The sequence below is a fragment of the Microplitis demolitor genome, chromosome 1 (genome assembly GCF_026212275.2).
Source record: "Microplitis demolitor isolate Queensland-Clemson2020A chromosome 1, iyMicDemo2.1a, whole genome shotgun sequence".
NCBI lineage: Eukaryota > Metazoa > Arthropoda > Insecta > Hymenoptera > Braconidae > Microplitis > Microplitis demolitor.
Genome location: NC_068545.1, coordinates 5,722,488 through 5,740,798, shown reverse-complemented (window position 1 = coordinate 5,740,798; position 18,311 = coordinate 5,722,488). Strand labels below are relative to the sequence as shown.

General features: G+C 27.9%; 3 protein-coding genes across 10 annotated transcripts in view; all 3 read left to right on the top strand.

Moving 5' to 3' along the window:
• The first annotated feature begins 150 nt into the window (after positions 1 to 150).
• Positions 151 to 4,266, top strand: LOC103577332 (uncharacterized). Its single transcript, XM_053738117.1, has 7 exons — positions 151 to 175; positions 237 to 514; positions 580 to 668; positions 2,360 to 2,504; positions 2,581 to 2,661; positions 3,853 to 4,083; positions 4,156 to 4,266. Exons 1-7 carry the CDS (start codon positions 151 to 153, stop codon positions 4,264 to 4,266), a joined length of 960 nt encoding a protein of 319 aa, XP_053594092.1.
• A 415-nt stretch (positions 4,267 to 4,681) lies between these two features.
• LOC103577341 (uncharacterized) lies at positions 4,682 to 10,011 on the top strand. Its single transcript, XM_008557941.2, has 3 exons — positions 4,682 to 4,891; positions 9,212 to 9,618; positions 9,736 to 10,011. Exons 2-3 carry the CDS (start codon positions 9,271 to 9,273, stop codon positions 10,009 to 10,011), a joined length of 624 nt encoding a protein of 207 aa, XP_008556163.1. The 5' UTR covers positions 4,682 to 4,891; positions 9,212 to 9,270.
• Positions 10,012 to 14,459: 4,448 nt separating this feature from the next.
• Positions 14,460 to 18,311, top strand: part of LOC103576792 (muscle-specific protein 300 kDa) — a 79,083-nt gene continuing 75,231 nt past the window's right edge. For all 8 annotated transcript variants that reach the window (XM_053741212.1, XM_053741217.1, XM_053741211.1 and 5 more), the window contains exon 1: positions 14,460 to 15,100. In XM_053741212.1, the coding sequence (XP_053597187.1) occupies positions 14,494 to 15,100 (607 nt within the window). In that variant the 5' untranslated portion in view covers positions 14,460 to 14,493. The remainder of the gene's footprint in view (positions 15,101 to 18,311) is intronic.

Below are 18,311 nucleotides of genomic sequence, written 5' to 3'. Positions count from 1 at the left end.
TTGTTTTATTTTCAAAGAAAGCTAAAATTTTGATTATTAATTTTTTTTTTTTTAAGAAATTGAAGAAAAAAGTTGATGGATAATTCAAAAAAATATGGATCGCGATTAAAAAGTAATGAAAGGAGTCGAGCGAGTTCAACGAGATCAACAATGACTGGGATTACAGAATCCATAGGTTATATAGACATTAAATAAATAAATAAATTGTACTTTTTATTGGATGGTTATTTTTGTAGCAGATGAATCAAGTGCAGCTGACACAAGTTCTGGTATATCGCGAGCCTCATCGAGAAGAGACTCGTATTTTTTGATAGACCGGCGGATATCTGAAGAAGAGACTCAAAGACGTCATTCATGGCTCGAAAAAAGGCGACTGAGTATCGCGAGCACGCGAAATAGCGCGCGATTGCTGTATGAAGTTAAGTTTCCTGATACTTTTGGGGGATTGTACTGCGCTAAGTATTCTCCTGGAGGTGACATAATTGCTACTGGATTCGGAACTGGTGCCATTCAGGTTTGTTTCGATCCTAAAACAAAACTCGTGTCAGATATTTTTGTGGTTAAATATAAATAATTTAGATAAGGAACGGAGAAAATGGAGAATTACGTACAACATTAAGAAGTGGCCTGGATACGTCACTTCCTGTCATGTGTTGTCGCTTTAATCCTATTTATGATAATATTTTTTATGCTTCAAGTGCTTGTGGAAATATTTTTTTGTGTATGACTGACACAAATATATTTTCACGTTTCATTGCGGGTATGATTTTTTATTTTTATTCAAATATATACATACATATATATATAAGTTTTTTTTTTTAATTTTATTCAGAGCCAAATAATGAGATAAATACAATTGATGTAAGTGTCGATGGTAAATTTATTGTTTCCGGTGGAAAAGATGCTGCGTTAAGACTTTATGACGCTGAAACGGCTAAAGTAATTAATAAATCAATTTTTACTATTATTGCATAAATTATTTGATATTATTTGTTTTTATATTTATTTTATGAAGTTATTTTTACTTTTTTGTTTAATTATAGGGGAGGGGGGTGGGCCCAAAAATTTAAGGGACCTATTTTGTCCCAAAATCATTCGAAGTACTTAAAATTTCAAGCGGCCCATTTTCCCCCTCTTCTCATATTAGGGGAGAGTGGGGTAAAATGGACCCCTGGGGAAAAATGGGCTGACATTTATATTACATATAAGCCCTCATTTCCTAACGGGCCCATTTTGCCCCCCCCCCCTTCCCCTATACACTGGAGTGTTAAATTGAAAAAAAAATAACTTGGATTCAGAGGAAGAATAATTTAGATCTATGGGAATCTAAATTGCGGCTCTAATTTTTTGATTATTTGAATTTATTGAGAGTTAGGTTTGAAAAAAAAAAACAATTATCGATTGGTTTATTCATCATTTTGATTTAAAAACAAAAAGAGGATCTAAAATTTTTCAATGTAGATCTTGATAGATTTATTGACATCAGAGTAGATCTAAATTATTTTTAAAAATTAGATCTACACTCTAATCAGGGGGACCACTAGTGTGGAATTTTGAAAAATCAATTCATTTTTTTTTTTTTTTTGCATATTCCGATAGTCTATACCTTGAAAAATAACATACTACAATTTCTAGTGCATATCCGAATAGTTTTTTTTGAATTACAGCCATCTGAAGAGCAGCTGCTTAACGGTTCTCGAAAATCCATTTTTCAAAATTGCATCTATAATTCGAAGACAAATCATTCAATATATTTGATTCGAATTGCAGTTTCTTTAATATATGTTTCTACGTACCATGAACCTTCAGTTTTACGATCGAATCAAAAATGTAATTTTGCCAGGCCAAAAATCATCAAATTTTCGCGCGAAATTTGAATTTTTTTAAAAACTCCGCCATTTTATTGAATTTAAATTTTTTTCTTGGCCCGAGGGTCATGTTGCAGAAAATACCTTCTAGTCTAATAAACTTTTTTGTTTTTTTGATTTTCGGTACTACGAAGGTCGCTATCACTGCAGCAGCCGGAACTTTTTTTTGAGCGGGAAATTGTGAATAACTCGCTAAATTTTGAATCTTTTGGCCCAAAAATTTTATCTTGTATTCATTATATATCCACAAATATATCCTCAAAACAGTTAAACATTTCATGCAGTAGTTTTCTTTAAAAAAATTCCCAAAAATCATCATTTTTTCAGGCGGTCACACTAGTGGTCCCTCGTAAATTAAATTTTTTTTTTTTTCGTGACAATCTTCGAATTTTGATAAAAATTTTCAAAAGTCAAATCATCAAGAGTAAAGTCCTTGATAAATTAATGTAATAAGAATCTAATAATTGCAACTAATGTATACATATATTTTAGATAATTCACATTTATCAAAGAAATGAATCGGATTTAACAGATGAAAATATTGATAATTATCATCGAATGCGGATATTTTCAGCTAAATTTCATCATATATATGAAAATTTAATAATTACCGGCGGTTGGGATGACACATTACGTGTAAGTTAAAAAAAAACTGCAACATTTATCTCAATAATAACAATAATCAGTCCAAAAAAAAATTCAAAAAATTCAGATATGGGACAGAAGAGTTGATGGAGGTTCAATAAAAGTGATGAAAGGCCCGCACATATGCGGCGATGCAATCGACGTTAGAGTGAGTAATGATCATCGGCTGCAATAAAATAAAATTAACTGTCTCCTTTGCCCGCGACTATTATATGTACAGTCAATAAAAAAATCCACACACACACACATACAAAATTTGGTTTAAAATTAACCGTGAACTCACCGAATCCATTAAGCTTTCAAGTATTTTCTGTTGCTTATTAATAAATCACTATCATCATCATTATTTTCGTTTCACTCATCAGCTTTAGGAACTAAGCTCAAGGTTACACCGAAAAAACAGCATATTGAAAATTAATAAATATTAGTAAAAAGTGGAATCTGTTATCAATAATTAGTACTATTATGTACTTAATACAAAGTAGTTTACTAATTTTTGTAGATTCCGAAAAACTACTATCAATTATTTCAAAAAGTAACTAAATATTATTACTTTTAGATATAATATGTGACATTAATGAAAATTAATTTATGGCAGAATCTATTAAAAATTAATGATTGGTCGAAATTAAGAATTGCTATCTTAGATACTGATTTTTCCAGCCGAAAATTTCAAAAGTTACAAACTTTTATTTTATAAATTCGATATCACTGATCAATTATTACCTTAAAATATCATTTGTTCATCATTATAAATTAATTTACAATATACATAATTCGAATAAGTAGTAAATAGTAAAATGAAAAATTAATAAACTAGATACTGATTTTTTTCTCATAAAAATACCGAAAATTTTTAACTCTTATTTTATAAATTCTATCCCATTGACTAATAATTAATATAAAATGTTATTTTTTCGTTATTATAAATCAATTTATTATATAGATATATCGAATAAGTGGTAAATAATAAAATGAAAAATTCTTATACTAGATCTTTATATATTAATATGTACGTTTACTAATTTTTCGGTTCCTCATTTTTAAAATTTTTCTGTTTATTTGAATAGTAATAACTATAGATAGCAATTTATCGATTCTTTTTCATATTAATTTTAATGTACGAAATTACAAATTTTGCTCTTCTGTGTGTATCAAATTTTAATATAAATAATAGTCATTTTGTAATATATATATCGATCCTGGTTTGATATTAGTATCGAATATACAAATTTTAAGTCGAAAATAAACTACAAACTATTCAAATTTTGAACATTATTTTTTTCCGTGTAATAGTTTATCATTTCACATTAATTAAATTCAAAAAAATATTCCGCAGGACACGCAGATTGTCACTGGGTCCTGGGTCGTACGAGGAAGTCTCCAGCTCTGGGATATGACAGCCGGTAAACTTATCGATACTATCGTACCAGAAAATCGCCCGACTAGTTTAGATGGAGAATTTCTCTATGCAGTTCAATATTTTGATGGTGATCCTTATGGTGAACATGTTCTTGCTGGCGGTTCTGGTACTGGAGCACTTGAAGTTATAAATATTAAAGACAAAAAAGTAATTGTTCATTTACTCAATTAATTAATTAATCAAATAAATAAATTATTAAAAAAAAAATTAATTTAAAAGGTTGTAGGACACTTTGAGGTCAGCAAAGCAATAATGACCCTAGACAGCAATCGAAGTTCAATTATTTTTGGTGGAATGGAGTCAATTATTCGTCTAGCAGATTACAGTTAATTTTTTTTGTAAAGTAAATAAAGATAATGAGAAAAAAAAGTTATTTGTGTACGAGAAAGATTGGTTCAGAGCTTGAGAAGGTGGAGATAATTTCAGTGACGATTGAAGTGTGTTATGATGGAGGTTTGATAATGACAACCATGAGGAAGGATAAACGGCAGCAGTAAGCAGTGGGTTCCGATGATGTTGTGCTAGCTATAACACATAAGTCCAAGTCGAATGTCGAGTGATGCCAAAGTTAAATATAAATCCGGCGTCCCGACGACCGCCCGCGCGGGTATCCAACCCTGGACCAATGATCCAGGGATCGTCAGTCTGTTCGTGCTGCTCCGCGTGAACCGGCGTTTTAAATTATTTTTTTTTTTTTTTAAAACGAACGATCGCTCGATTCAGTGCCCGGTTTTTCCCTTATCCCTTAATTTTATCTTACAATTTTTCTTTATCACTTTTCATTTGCTATAAATATTTTACAGTCGATACTGCAAACTGTGGTTTAGTGCATTTATAGAATTTTATTTATTTGTGTACTTTTTATGTAAGTGAAAAGATTTTTTCTTTTGGTTTTGTGAATTTTATAAAGAAGAGGGTCAAAGTTCGTCGACCGATTGCGTGAGGATTTATATGAGTACGCAATTGTTTTCATTTAATACTTTTTATTTATTTTTTTTGGCATCAATGATTGGGTCTCAGTAAAAAATAAAAAAAAATAATCTCCTATTGATGTAATAATTATTATTATCATTATCATTATTATGTAATGTAGTATAATGTCGGGATGAAATAAAAAAAGAAAAAAGTGTGACAAGGATAATCTGGTCGTTACTCTCGTCAGCAAATAGGATTGCCCAATAGGATGATATTTAAAGTTGTGAATATTTATTTGTGAATTTAACCGAAGGCGGTCACTCTAACAAAATCATCAGATCGAGTAAGAGACATCACACGCACATTCACATCATCCCTCTTTCGACTATTTCAGTTCGATTCGCCGAGTTTTATTTTTGGAATTACCACAACCGTCGGCACTAAATTAACGGACTCAATTTTCATCGACTTACTTTTTAACAGATCCATAATCAATTGATACAATTATATAAATTAATAGACATTGCGAAGGCTAAAATAATTATTTATTTAATTTTTGACAGCCAATAATTATTTTAACGAATGATTTAATTTAAAAGGGGCAAATATTTATTTAAAATTTTAAACTGAATTGGGAATAAAAAGACGGACTAATAGTTCCACATGTAACAAATATATTAAAATAGAAGTTATTCTAAATATAGACGGCCTACTCGAGATATCCAACGGAAAATCTCTCACTGTGTCTAGATTCTTAAAATGTTTTAGAGTAATTGTCAGACCGTGAAAATTAAATCGAAACTTAGGTTTTACATCTATAAAATTATTTTTTAAGTGCAATAAAAAAATTATAAATAAAAGTTTAATGGTAAAGACATGTGATGTTACGGACTAAACTCGATTCCTAAATACTAAAAGCTTTGTATTTTTAGATAATCTTAACATGCGACAAGAAATTGTGACAGCTGTGAATCAAGTCCATGCTTTATTTATTGAGACAGCTTTCACTGTTTCAACCTATCGAAGATAAACAAATTTAAATATCGTTCAGTATTTTTTACTGGATAAAATTATTTATAAACCTTTTGGATTCTGTAGTGCGTTTAGTTGAGCGCTTTGCTACACTGTAAAAAATTTTGGTGTAAAAATGACTCCGTGTATAACAATGGTGTAAAAATTCCTCGGTGTAAATTATTCATCCGTATAATTTTAACATGGTGTAATCTACTTTTTTACACCATTTAGTGAGACTCGTTATAATTTTGATTAATTAGCTACAAATGATCATTGAATATTTTTAACTGCTTTATCAATAACGTTAATTTTATTTAGATATAAAACAATATTTCTAATATTTAAAAATTTTATGATTATTTTTCTTAATGCAAAATTACATTGCAAAAAAAAAATCGATCCTGGTTAATGGAGAATCAACAATTTTTGAATTTTTTTTTTTTTTTAATAAAAAGTTAGAAAAAAATAAAAACTAAAAATATGCACATGTAGAAAATTTAAAAAACTATAAGTGCAATTTTTTCAAATATTTTTTTTTTCATAATTTATTATCTAAAAAAAAATTAAAAAATTATGAGACGTCGGCTAACTTTAGTATCATAAAAAGAGGGGTAAGTCCAGGCAGTATAGGTGTTAAATTTTAACACTGAAAGCGGTGTTAACATTACACCACCATCAGTGTAAATTCTTTATCGGTGTTGAAAAAATTCCCCGGTGTTGAAAATATTTTACTTTGAAAATACTTTTACTTACTCGATCATTTGTACAATTGAATAGTATTATTCTTAATTAATTAAATTATTGGTAATTAAAATGGTAGACGTAAAATTGTGTAATTTTTTAATTTAATTACGTAAAAAATAAATAATTATTAATTATTCACATCAGTATAAAGCAAAATTGAAATTTCCTCCAGATAATATTCATTAAATTTATATATTTTTTTATAAGTAATATATTTTTGTTTTTTAATTTCTACATGTGGAATTTTTTATTGCACACTGATTTAATACCGGTATTTTAACACCGCCTACCCCGGTATTATTCTATTTTAACACTGCTCTTTTTACAGTGTATCATAAATTACACATCTGCACGCTTGACGGTGTAAAAATTTTTAATTTATACACGGAGAGAAAATTATGGTAACAGTTACAATAATTTATGGGAATGTTTCCCATACTGCATGGTAACCAATTTTTTTCAAATGTTGATTATAGGAACGGCACCCATCTATATTATGGTAATCATTCCTATAATTATAGGTATAATTCCCATATGGTATCGGAATAGTTCCTATGGAATTATGGTAATGGTTACCATAATATTTAGAAATTATAATAAATTTCTTTTTGTAACAAGCGTTTTTTTTGTATACTTAAAATTTTGTAATATACAAAAAAAAAACGCTTCTTACAAAAAAAAAAATTATTATAATTTCTAAATATTATGGGAATTATTACCATGATATTATGGTAACCATTCCCATACTATTATGGTAACTATTCCCATAATATTATGGTAATCGTTACCATAATATTATGGTAAGGATTACCATAATATCATGGTAATAATTTCCATACATTATGGTAATGATTACCATAATATTATGGTAACCATTACCATAATATGATGGTTATGTTTACAATAATATTATAGGAATAGTTACCATAATATATAGGGCTTATTCCCATATACACTTAGGAACCATTACAATGTGGTTATAGGATCGGTTACTATTTGCTTGTGGGAACTATTCCTATGAGTATGGTAATCATTACTATGATTCTTTCACATGCGATATGGATACTGTTACCATAATGATAGGAATTGTTCCCATACTTATGGAAACTTTTCCCAGAAAGTATGGGTCTATATCCCATAATCCCAAGTAATCATTACCATAACGGTATAGGATGATATTTCATAAACGTACTAGGAACAGTTACCATAATTTTCTCTCCGTGTACTGTCTAAATTTAACACGATAATTGATGTAATTTTCACACCAAAATTTTTGCACCGAGTTATTAAAGTACATCGAGTCCAAAAATTTTGACAGTGTATACTTAAGGGAATTTTATTTAAACTTGACTCAATAGGTGGATTTTTTTTTTTTTTTTACACTAGTTTATTTTGAGCTAAAGAGCATGAAGAGTTTTTCTAGAATTTTGGTGTTATAAAATTATTGAGTAAATGGTCTAGTGAATGAGCATGAGCAGTTAATTTAATGATTGTTCGAATTTATAATTGCTGGCATAATAAAGATTCGAGACATAATGGAGACGTCTAAGAAAAATATATTTTCTTTTAACTCTGAACAGAAAAAAAGGATTTCTTGCCTCAAAAAAATTTTTGCATTAAGAATTAAAAACAAAAACTTTCTGAGGAGTAGAAAAAATTTAATTGTACAAGAAATTATTTATTGTCCAAAAATTATATTTTTTAATTGTTATGGAAAAAATTTTGTTTTTTATTTTCAGAAAAATTGAGTAAATTTAAAAAAAAAAGTTTTAAAATAAATTTCATTTTTTAAGTCATGTCACGTAAGATATGTGTAAAAATTAATTTCATAGTAATAATTGCAAAAGTAATCAATGACGATTCAATCCCATTAAAAAAAAAAAGTTTCGAAGAAAATTTTCGGATACTGCAGCCTGTCGAATCTCGGTGAAGTAAAAAAATTTGTGTTATAATTCGACTGACAACTTTTAAAATTAAATTGTATTTTTAAAAATTTTTCAACATATGAAAGGATGAAAAAATATGGGCGTTAATTTACTTGTTCAGTCACTCGTCTGATGATTTTGAAATAAAGATGATTAATTAACAAAAAGGGGAGTGAAATAGGCGTGAAAAATCAAAAGAAGTTTTCAAAGTTCACAGCGGGAAAATTTTTAAATTATCAATTATTAATATAAGAGCTGACGAAGTTTTTCATTAACGTGGACGTTATTTTCATATTTTGTTGACGAAAATTTTGAGAACTTAATTAGTATATAAATCTTACTCACATTAATTAAAAAATAATTTATTTTTGTATCCGGTATTTTTCTACTTTTTTTAATTAAAAAAAAAAAAAAAAGAAAAATAAATAAATTAAAAATAAGTAAAATAATAACCGATGAAAAAAATATTTACTCAGTTCTATAAAAAGTTTGTTATCATAATGACTGATAGTCATCACGATAATGTTATTATTGTAAATTAATTTAAAAAAAAATTTATAAACATGAAATTAATTGTATCAAAGTCCAAGTGACAAATATATATTTTATTTTAAAATTGACTCATTACTCAGTATTTTAAAATTAAAAATTAATACTTATAATATAAATAATTACAGCAATGAGTCGAGACAAGATCAAAATAAAAAAGTAAAAAATAAAGAAGCAAAGTAAAAAAATGTCGCAAAATCCACGAGGACCGGGCGGGCCAGGATGGCCTTCAAATCCAACAAACCCGAGTCCATTTCGTCCAGCATCGCCATTCAGCCCAACACCAATGTCACAGTCACCGAGCGTAAGATCTCGCGGCCCATTCACGCCGATTCATCACCCAATTTCACCACTAACTTACCCGGGTATGATGCACCCGATGAGTCCTGTGCCCATGGGTATGCCAATCTCTCCGGGTATGTCGCCTGTTTTTGGAGGAGTTCCACCATCTCCAGGACTTATTCAGTGTCCAAGACCTCGTTGGCCGTCGCCCGTTTCTACTGGAAACGCTGCGCCTCGTCCTTACATACCACAGGTAATTAATAAACCCAATTCTCTCAAAATAAATATCTTCGGACTTGAAATAAAATTATCAATTGCTCCAATAATCCGCGGGAATTTTAAAAAATTATTTTTATTCTTTTAAAATCAGAGTCCTATGGAACGTGTCAGAGATCAAAATTATCGCACATCACCGGTACCATGTGGACCACCAGAATATCTAATAGCGCCATATCGTACTGGTGATTATGAATACGTCGGTGTCCCACTAGAACCGACCGTTTACGGCGATGATGAAGACAGCGGTCCCAGCACAGCTGAGATCATTGCCAGTCAAAGTCAAGATTACGTTGACGAAAAACTAGCCGAATATCAAGCTACTATCACGTTATTACAAGGTCAGTCAATACTTAAAATAACATATTAATTACTAATAAGGTAGAAGTATCATTTGCGACCACTGCTCAAGTTGGACACTTTATACTTTAGTTTAACTAACAAATAAGTATAAAAAACAACTTGCATTGTTATACTGTGGTAAAAGTATCTTTATACACATTAGAAAAATTAGTAACGTCATTGGGTCCTTTACAATTTTTAAAATTAAAATTTTTGAACTGTCTAAAACTGGTCCTGAAGTAGAAAAATTACTATTTTTACTTTAATTATCTATCACATTGATCAGTAAAATAAAATAAATTTGAAAAACGGTTGACTATTTGCCACCCTTCCGCACACACACGTGGACGTTGATGGAAATAGTCATAATAGCTTCCCAAGGACCTCAGAATGTCGAGATCTGATGAAAATTATTTTTGAAAATCAGATCGAAACCAATACACTGTAAAAATTCGGGAGGGAATTCGGAGTGATTGCGGATTTTATTTAAATCCCAATTCACTTCGTTACTCGGACTTCCGGAATTTGAAAAAAAAATGAGTAATTTCGGAGTGATCTGGATTTTATTTAAATCCGCATTCTCTTCAATTCGGAGTTTTAATATTTAAATTAACTCCCTATTGGCGTGAATTTTCCTCCAAGGGAATTAGGGGAGGGAGGGGCAAAACCGAATACTCAAGGAAATACCAAGTTTTCGAGGACTCAAATACACTAAATTTTTTTTTCTAATGATATTCAAAGTAAATAGAAAAAATTTTCAGTTACCGTTAAAAACAAAATTTTTCATTTTAGCGGGCAGAATGGGGTAAATAAGATAAAAAACAAAAATTTCTGGATGTTAAATGAATTCGATTAAGTTACATTTTTTTGCAAGTAATTTACATGAAGAAAAATTATATTCTACATGATTATTGGATACAAAAAAAGAAAAACAAATTTTTAATAGTTTTTATCATAAAATAAAAGTCAATTGAATTTTTTAATTGACGATTTTTGAAAAAGTTTAACAAAAAAAATTCAAAATAACGCTCAATTATATTTACAAAAGTGATTTTGGAATGTTTATGTTATTTTAAATATAAAAATTTTTTTTTTACAAAATTTTGGGATACTCCCTTTTGCCTCTTCCCCCCCCCCCCCCCCCCCCCCCTTAAATAAATACACAGTCATCCGCTTCGCATTTACTTCAGATTTAATTTGCGTTCACTCCGAAAATTATTTACAGTATACCCTGATTAAAGAAAACGATTCACTCAATGGTGAATGTATATCTATATCTATATCTATATAATAGTAAAGTTGAATCGTTTTGAATTGTTTTGAATCGTTTCTAATCGTTTTGAATCGTTTTTTTTAATCAGTGTAATTTCCGCATTTTTGAAAATTATTAATTTTCATAACCGGAGTTAAAAAAAACCTACGAATTTACTTAATGACAATATGTACACATTAAAATAAGTACTATACAATATACTTTATTTGATAAATATTTTTGCATTGATTACAAGTTTCACCTACGCAATATCTAAGTCTTGACCCACTTGTCAAACTTACCGTGTGTCAGTAGTTATTTTAGCGCCTCTTACATACATTTACGTACATATACATATATAACACATTCAGTAAGCCATTTTGATCATTATACTAAATATTTTACGATAACATACAATGATCTTGGCGAATATTAAATGAATGAAAATGCACTTGATGAAATGAAACAAAAAAAAAAATGACAAGTTATTATTATTACTAGTAGTAAATGTAATGAAAGTGAACATAAGTATTTAAAGATGTTGAAAAGTGTGTTGTCTGGTGTGCCAAAGTACAAAAATATTGCGTAGAATAATATTCATGAAACAGGTGGGTGGAAGAGGATACAGATTACGTAACAGTTAAGTTTTAACCATGAGGGGAATGAGAATACTAAAAGATTTTCTGGTGTTGAGTGGTCTAGTACACGTATAACGTAATGTAATGTTAATGTGTAATGTCTATAAAACATATATATATGTATATAGTACACAGTACACACTATGCAGACGATCAGTCTGTTTATAAATAGAGATGACGGGCACCTGCTTCCAGCCATTCACATATTTATTTCCATTAAATTTATTCGCGCTTCATGTGTCCTGAAATTACAGTGCGCTTACTTTGATCTGCAGTCTATTAAGCCAATTATAAAGTGCAAATAAATTTTTTTAACGACAATTAGATATAAGTATGATGTTAAAATTATGTAATTATTAGTAAAATAAAATAAATTAAATAAAATAAATATCAGATACGATTCAATGCGATGACGATCTGACCTCGCTTATGTTAATTTAATGGCATAAAAAAAAACATATTAATGTTTTTTAATAGGTCAAATAAAAGATGAAATATTTATTTTTAATGTTAATTGTTAAAAAAATAAGTTTAATATTTATTTCACTACTTTTAATTTATTTATTTTTAAAATATAAGTAATCAATTGATTTAGTAAGAAAATATTTAGCTCACTTGATAATTCTGATTATAAATTTATATTTAATGAGTATTTTTTTGATAATTATTGGTCATTTGAGATAATAATTAGTTTAAATATTGATTAGAAAAATTTTTTTAGATAAAGAAAGTAATTAAATTTTTTCCGACTGAGTATAATAGAAAAAAATTCTATGAATACTCATATATAAATATATAGTAAACGAGATAACGTGTCATAAATTGTAATCGCGAAACAATTTTTTAAAATGATAAGCGATATCGAAATCGGTATCGAAATAAATAGCTTATAAAATCTCTATCGACATAAGTAATGAAATATATATATATATATATATATAAATTAATGTGTCAAGTTTGGAAATATTTTAGAAGTTAATTAACATTTATTATCACGTTGTGCCAAATAAAAGAAAAATAAATAATTATGACATTGGAGTAATTTAGTAATTTAGTAATGAATATAAAAACAGATGACGTAGTCATAGTAAGCTTAAAAAAAATCTAAATTGCCCAGGAAACCGCAATCTTACATGGTAGACATATCAGACATGTGTTAAATATTGTCTAAGATTTAAGATATAATACACATGTATAAATTCGCACATACGGAGCTAACAATTCATTTGAATTGGGCTCTTACACAATTGAGCTTGACCACGCCTTGGATCCATTTTATTTTTAATTAAAAAAAATATATTTTTTTTCTAGGTCGAATTTAATTTTTTATTGTATAAAAAAATTAAATAAATAATAAAAATATTTTTATCGCGGGATAATTCGAAAATTTAAAATAAATATTTGAAGAAAAAAATTTAATTATCATTATAATTTAATCAATTAATACTTTTTATCTTATATACATATTTATTATTTATTTACATATATATATATATATATATATATATATATATATATATATATATATATATATATATATATATATATATATATATATATATATATATATATATATATATATATATATATATATATATATATATATATATATATATATATATATATATATATATATATATGTAATCTTATTTAATCGTAAATGTTACTGTTACTGCTGTATGACCTTAAGATATTCTGGCTCTGAACTCAACGAAAGTTATAGGATTTGGTAAAAAAAAAAAAACCATAAAAAAAATAAAAAAATAAATGGTAGCAGGCGTAGGATCCTGAGGATAAAAAGATTGATCGTGTAGGTTGTAGGTGTCCTCTTGGCGAGGTGGTTGCGACTCCACGGAGCCGATTTAACGACGGTGGTGATGTTGCTTGTGTTCTTGTTCACCAATACAATAATCCCGTAACCTCGCGATTGTATGTCGTATCACATCTACAAAAGGTTTCCATGTATTGGAGTGCCTATGCCGGCATCAGACTTGCCTGTCCACGTTCAGTATCGAACCGGCGCTCGTCAGAGCTCCACGTCCATTCCATACATGCCATTTTTATTTTTTAAATTTAATGTTTTTTAATAAATTTATATTTCTGTTTTTCAATAAGCCGACGTCTTATTTTTATTGACACTTTAGTGCATAAAAAATTTTAAATATAATATATGTTAGTGTTATCAAGTTTATATATTTATAAATTTATATAATTAAATTATAAGTGATTTTAAAATTTAATTTGTTGAGTTAATTTCAAAATTTATCAAACTTTAATTATTTTTAAAAAGTCATACTTTTATCTTTTAAATTGTTTTCATTGACTGCGACATCGCAGCTGGTATTGAACCGGCTTTAGTGCGTTTTATTTTAAATTATATATTTATATTTTTAAATATAATTATTTATAATAAATTGTTGATATATAATTTATATTTAATAAATTTACTGTCAGACAATAAAGTGGAGTATTTTTTTTTTTGAGTCTTGTGAAATAAAAAATTTTTATCAAGTATACAAGATTAGTGTTTTAAAAAAGGATGTTTAGTTGAGAGGTGACGTAAGTCATGAGAAGAAAAGAATCCATGTTTACCTGAGTCTTAAAGAAGGACCAAAAAAATATGTCGCGACAGACCCCGCCCAAGGGTGAGAATCCCAAACCGACAGGTAGTCCGCGGACACCACGTGGAGGCCGGCTAAGAGACCGTGTAAACTTTTTTGAAAATATTTGGTCTCAGGGACGTAGTGCCAGCACCGAAGACCTTGTTGACCGTTCGACATCACCGGTACCAAGGAGATCCTCATCGCGAACTAGTGACAGCTCTTTTGAAGAATCCTTTGAGCGAGTGGTTGAAGAGGGTGAATTAAATGGCGCCAAAGTGGTTAAATTTGAAAAAATAACCGTCAGAAAAAGTGTCAAGGAGATTGTGTCCACGAGGTCTGGACTTTCTGAGGCCAGCAGGACACCTAGTGAAGAGCATGCACTGGATTCGGCTTATCAGAGCCATGGAATGCAGGGAAGCAAATCAAGCTCTGTTATGTCTTTTACTAAATTTCCGTCTGAAGAAAATTTGTCGAGAGACAGCCTTCAGACTGCCGAAACTGATGAAAAAGTTTCTAGTGAATGGTACACTGAGTACCGGAATCAAAGCTTCCAGAATGTGTCATCCAAAATAGAATATGTAAGGAGTCGTAGTGAATATGATGCTCATATTGTGGAAATTAAAGGTTTGATTATAGTAATTACTTTTTTTTTTCTTGTTAATTTGTCTGACACATCGCAGTTTTCATCATAATTATATATATTTTTTATAGTATCCAATGATGATTAACTTTAATAGTTAGGATTAAAAATTATAAATTACTTGTAGAAAGTCATCGTAATTTTTTTTAAATTTTTACTCGATGAGTATTCTTATGCTACCAGATAATTTTTTTCATAGATTTGAAGATAAATATTTGAATTTTCGAAATATTTTCAAGTACTTCGAGTAGTTTAGATTTCTTATCGCCCTGCAGCATAATTTTCTTAAAAGTTCCCGCACAAAAATATATATAAATAATATATATGTCCCATATAGCCAATGCACTGATGCATATATGTCACATATATTTTTTCGTATAGGTTTATGGTTATAAAAACAGTTACATAAAAAAATTTATATTTTCAAGTAGTACTTTATTATCACACTTGAAACTCACATGAAAACTGAGGTAATTTTGATCCGTCAGATTAAAAAAAAAGGAATATTTGAAGTTTTCTTTTCTGAACAAAGTGATTATTAAAGTCGAGTTATTTGAAATTTGAAAAATAGTTTCTGTAAAAAATTATTATTTTGAATAATTGCAGAATTTTTTTTTTCAATCCGGAAAAAAAGAATTGAAAAATATTTTTATTTATTTTTTTAAATTTTGAAGAAAGTAAAGCGTAAGAATTTCCTTTTGCACGATGAGAATTAAATTTCGGAAAAATAAGTACACGGAAAAAAATAATGTTCAAAATTTGAATAATTTGTAATTTATTTTTTACTTAAAATTAGTATATTTGTTTACTAATATCGACCAGGATCATTATATATATTACAAAATGACTATTATTTATATTAAAATTTGATACACATACAAGAGCTAAATTTGTAATTTCATATATTAGAATTAATATAAAAAAGAATCGATGAATTGGTAACTACAGTTATTACTATTCAAATAAACAGAAAAATTTTAAAAATGAGGAACCGAAAAATTAGTGAACGTGCATATTAATATATAAAGATCTAATATACGAATCTTTCATTTTATTATTTACCACTTATTCGGTATATCTATATAATAAATTAATTTATAACAACGAATAAATAACATTTTATATTAATTATTAGTCAATGGGATAGAATTTATAAAATAAGAGTTTAAAATTTTCGGTATTTTTATGAGAAAAAAATCAGTATCTAGTATACTAATATTTCATTTTATTATTTACTACTTATTCGAATTATGTATATTGTAAATTAATTTATAATGATGAACGAATGATATTTTAAGCTAATAATTGATCAGTGTTATCGAACTTATAAAATAAAAGTTTGTAACTTTTGCAATTTTCGGCTGGAAAAATCAGTATCTAAGATACCAATTCTTAATTTGACCAATCATTAATTTTTAATAGATTCTGCCATAAATTAATTAATTTTCACTAATAAGTCACGTATTAAACCTAAAAGTAATAATATTTAGTTACTTTTTGAAATAATTGATAGTAGTTTTTCGGAATCTACAAAAATTAGTAAACTACTTTGTATTAAGCACATAATAGTACTAATTATTGATAACAGATTCCACTTTTTACTATTATTTATTAATTTTTAATATTCTGTTTTTTCCGTGTAGTATATTTAACTAAACTTAAATATATATGAATAAAATTAGTAAAAATAATTTATGAGATAAACATCACATGAATAATAATGTAGAGTAAAATAATTAAAGGTGTCATCATCAATAACAATTAGCAATACTAAAACAATCGATTCTTGTAAAATTTTCACTGACAATGAGTAACAATTACTCGATTGTACGTATGTTGTGTACGTAATGTGTATTGTCTAGTTAAATGATTAGAGCTTTGCATGTAATCCAGTCAATTTGACGTCTCCACGTGGTTTTCTCGGTTTATGCACTACTTCTAAGCACATGCGATGCTTGATCGTCTGCACATACTTACACATTACAGTAAAAATTCTACATTAAGCCAATTACTCAGTCATTAAAAAACAATTCGCCGTTATTCCAGCGAAAAAACAAGTCCGTGTTATTCAATAGTAAACCGGAAATTGGCCCAAATTTTTGTTTATTTTCGTTTAAATTAAATACGAATTGAACGTTGTAGGAAATTGAGAGTTAATCCAGACTTTATTTAAATTCGAATTCACTCCGATTCCCATTCGGAGTAAATTTCACTCCGAGGACTAAATACACGGAAAAAAAAAATGCTCAAAATTTGTAATTTATTTTTGACTTAAAATTAATATATTTGAATACTAATATCAGACCAGGATCATTATATATATTACAATATGGCTATTGTTTATATTAAAATTTGATACACATAGAAAGGCAAAATTTGTGATTTTGTATATTAAAATTAATATGAAAAAGAATCGATAAATTGATATCTACAGTTATTACTATTCAAATAAACATAGAAAAATTTTAAAAATAAGGAACCGAAAAATTAGTAAACGTACATATTAATATATAAAGATCTAGTACACGAATTTTTCATTTTATTATTTACCACTTATTCGATATATCTATATAATAAATTGATTTATAATAACGAATAAATAACATTTTATATTAATTATTAGTCAATGGGATAGAATTTATAAAATAAGAGTTAAAAATTTTCGGTATTTTTATGAGCAAAAAATCAGTATCTAGTATACTAATTTTTCATTTTATTATTTACCACTTATTCGAATTATATATATTGTAAATTAATTTATAATGATGAACAAATGATATTTTAAGCTAATAATTGATCAGTGATATCGAATTTATAAAATAAAAGTTTGTAACTTTTGAAATTTTCGGCTGGAAAAATCAGTATCTAAGATAGCAATTCTTAATTTAACCAATCATTACTTTTTAATATATGTATGCCATAAATTAATTAATTTTCACTAATAAGTCACATATATATACCTAAAAGTAATAATATTTAGATACTTTTTGAAATAATTGATAGTAGTTTTTAGGAATCTACAAAAATTAGTAAACTAATTATAAATAATCAGTCACCCGCTCCACATTCACTCCAGATTTAATCTACATTTACTCCGAAAATTTTTACACTAATGTCTTACATAAAAAAAAGCCTTAATGAATTAAATTATATGTTGTCATTAATAATTAAAATATTTTCTGAATCGTTATTTCA

Bases quoted from the DNA above. Each gene is read 5' to 3' on its own strand.
- LOC103577332 (XM_053738117.1), top strand. From the start codon at position 151: ATGACTGGGATTACAGAATCCATAG. The intron at 176-236 runs GTTATATAGACA...TTATTTTTGTAG, and splicing joins TGGGATTACAGAATCCATAG to CAGATGAATCAAGTGCAGCT. The intron at 669-2,359 runs TATTTATGATAA...ACATATATTTTA, and splicing joins ATGTGTTGTCGCTTTAATCC to GATAATTCACATTTATCAAA.
- LOC103577341 (XM_008557941.2), top strand. From the start codon at position 9,271: ATGTCGCAAAATCCACGAGGACCGGGCGGGCCAGGATGGCCTTCAAAT. The intron at 9,619-9,735 runs GTAATTAATAAA...TTTTAAAATCAG, and splicing joins CTCGTCCTTACATACCACAG to AGTCCTATGGAACGTGTCAG.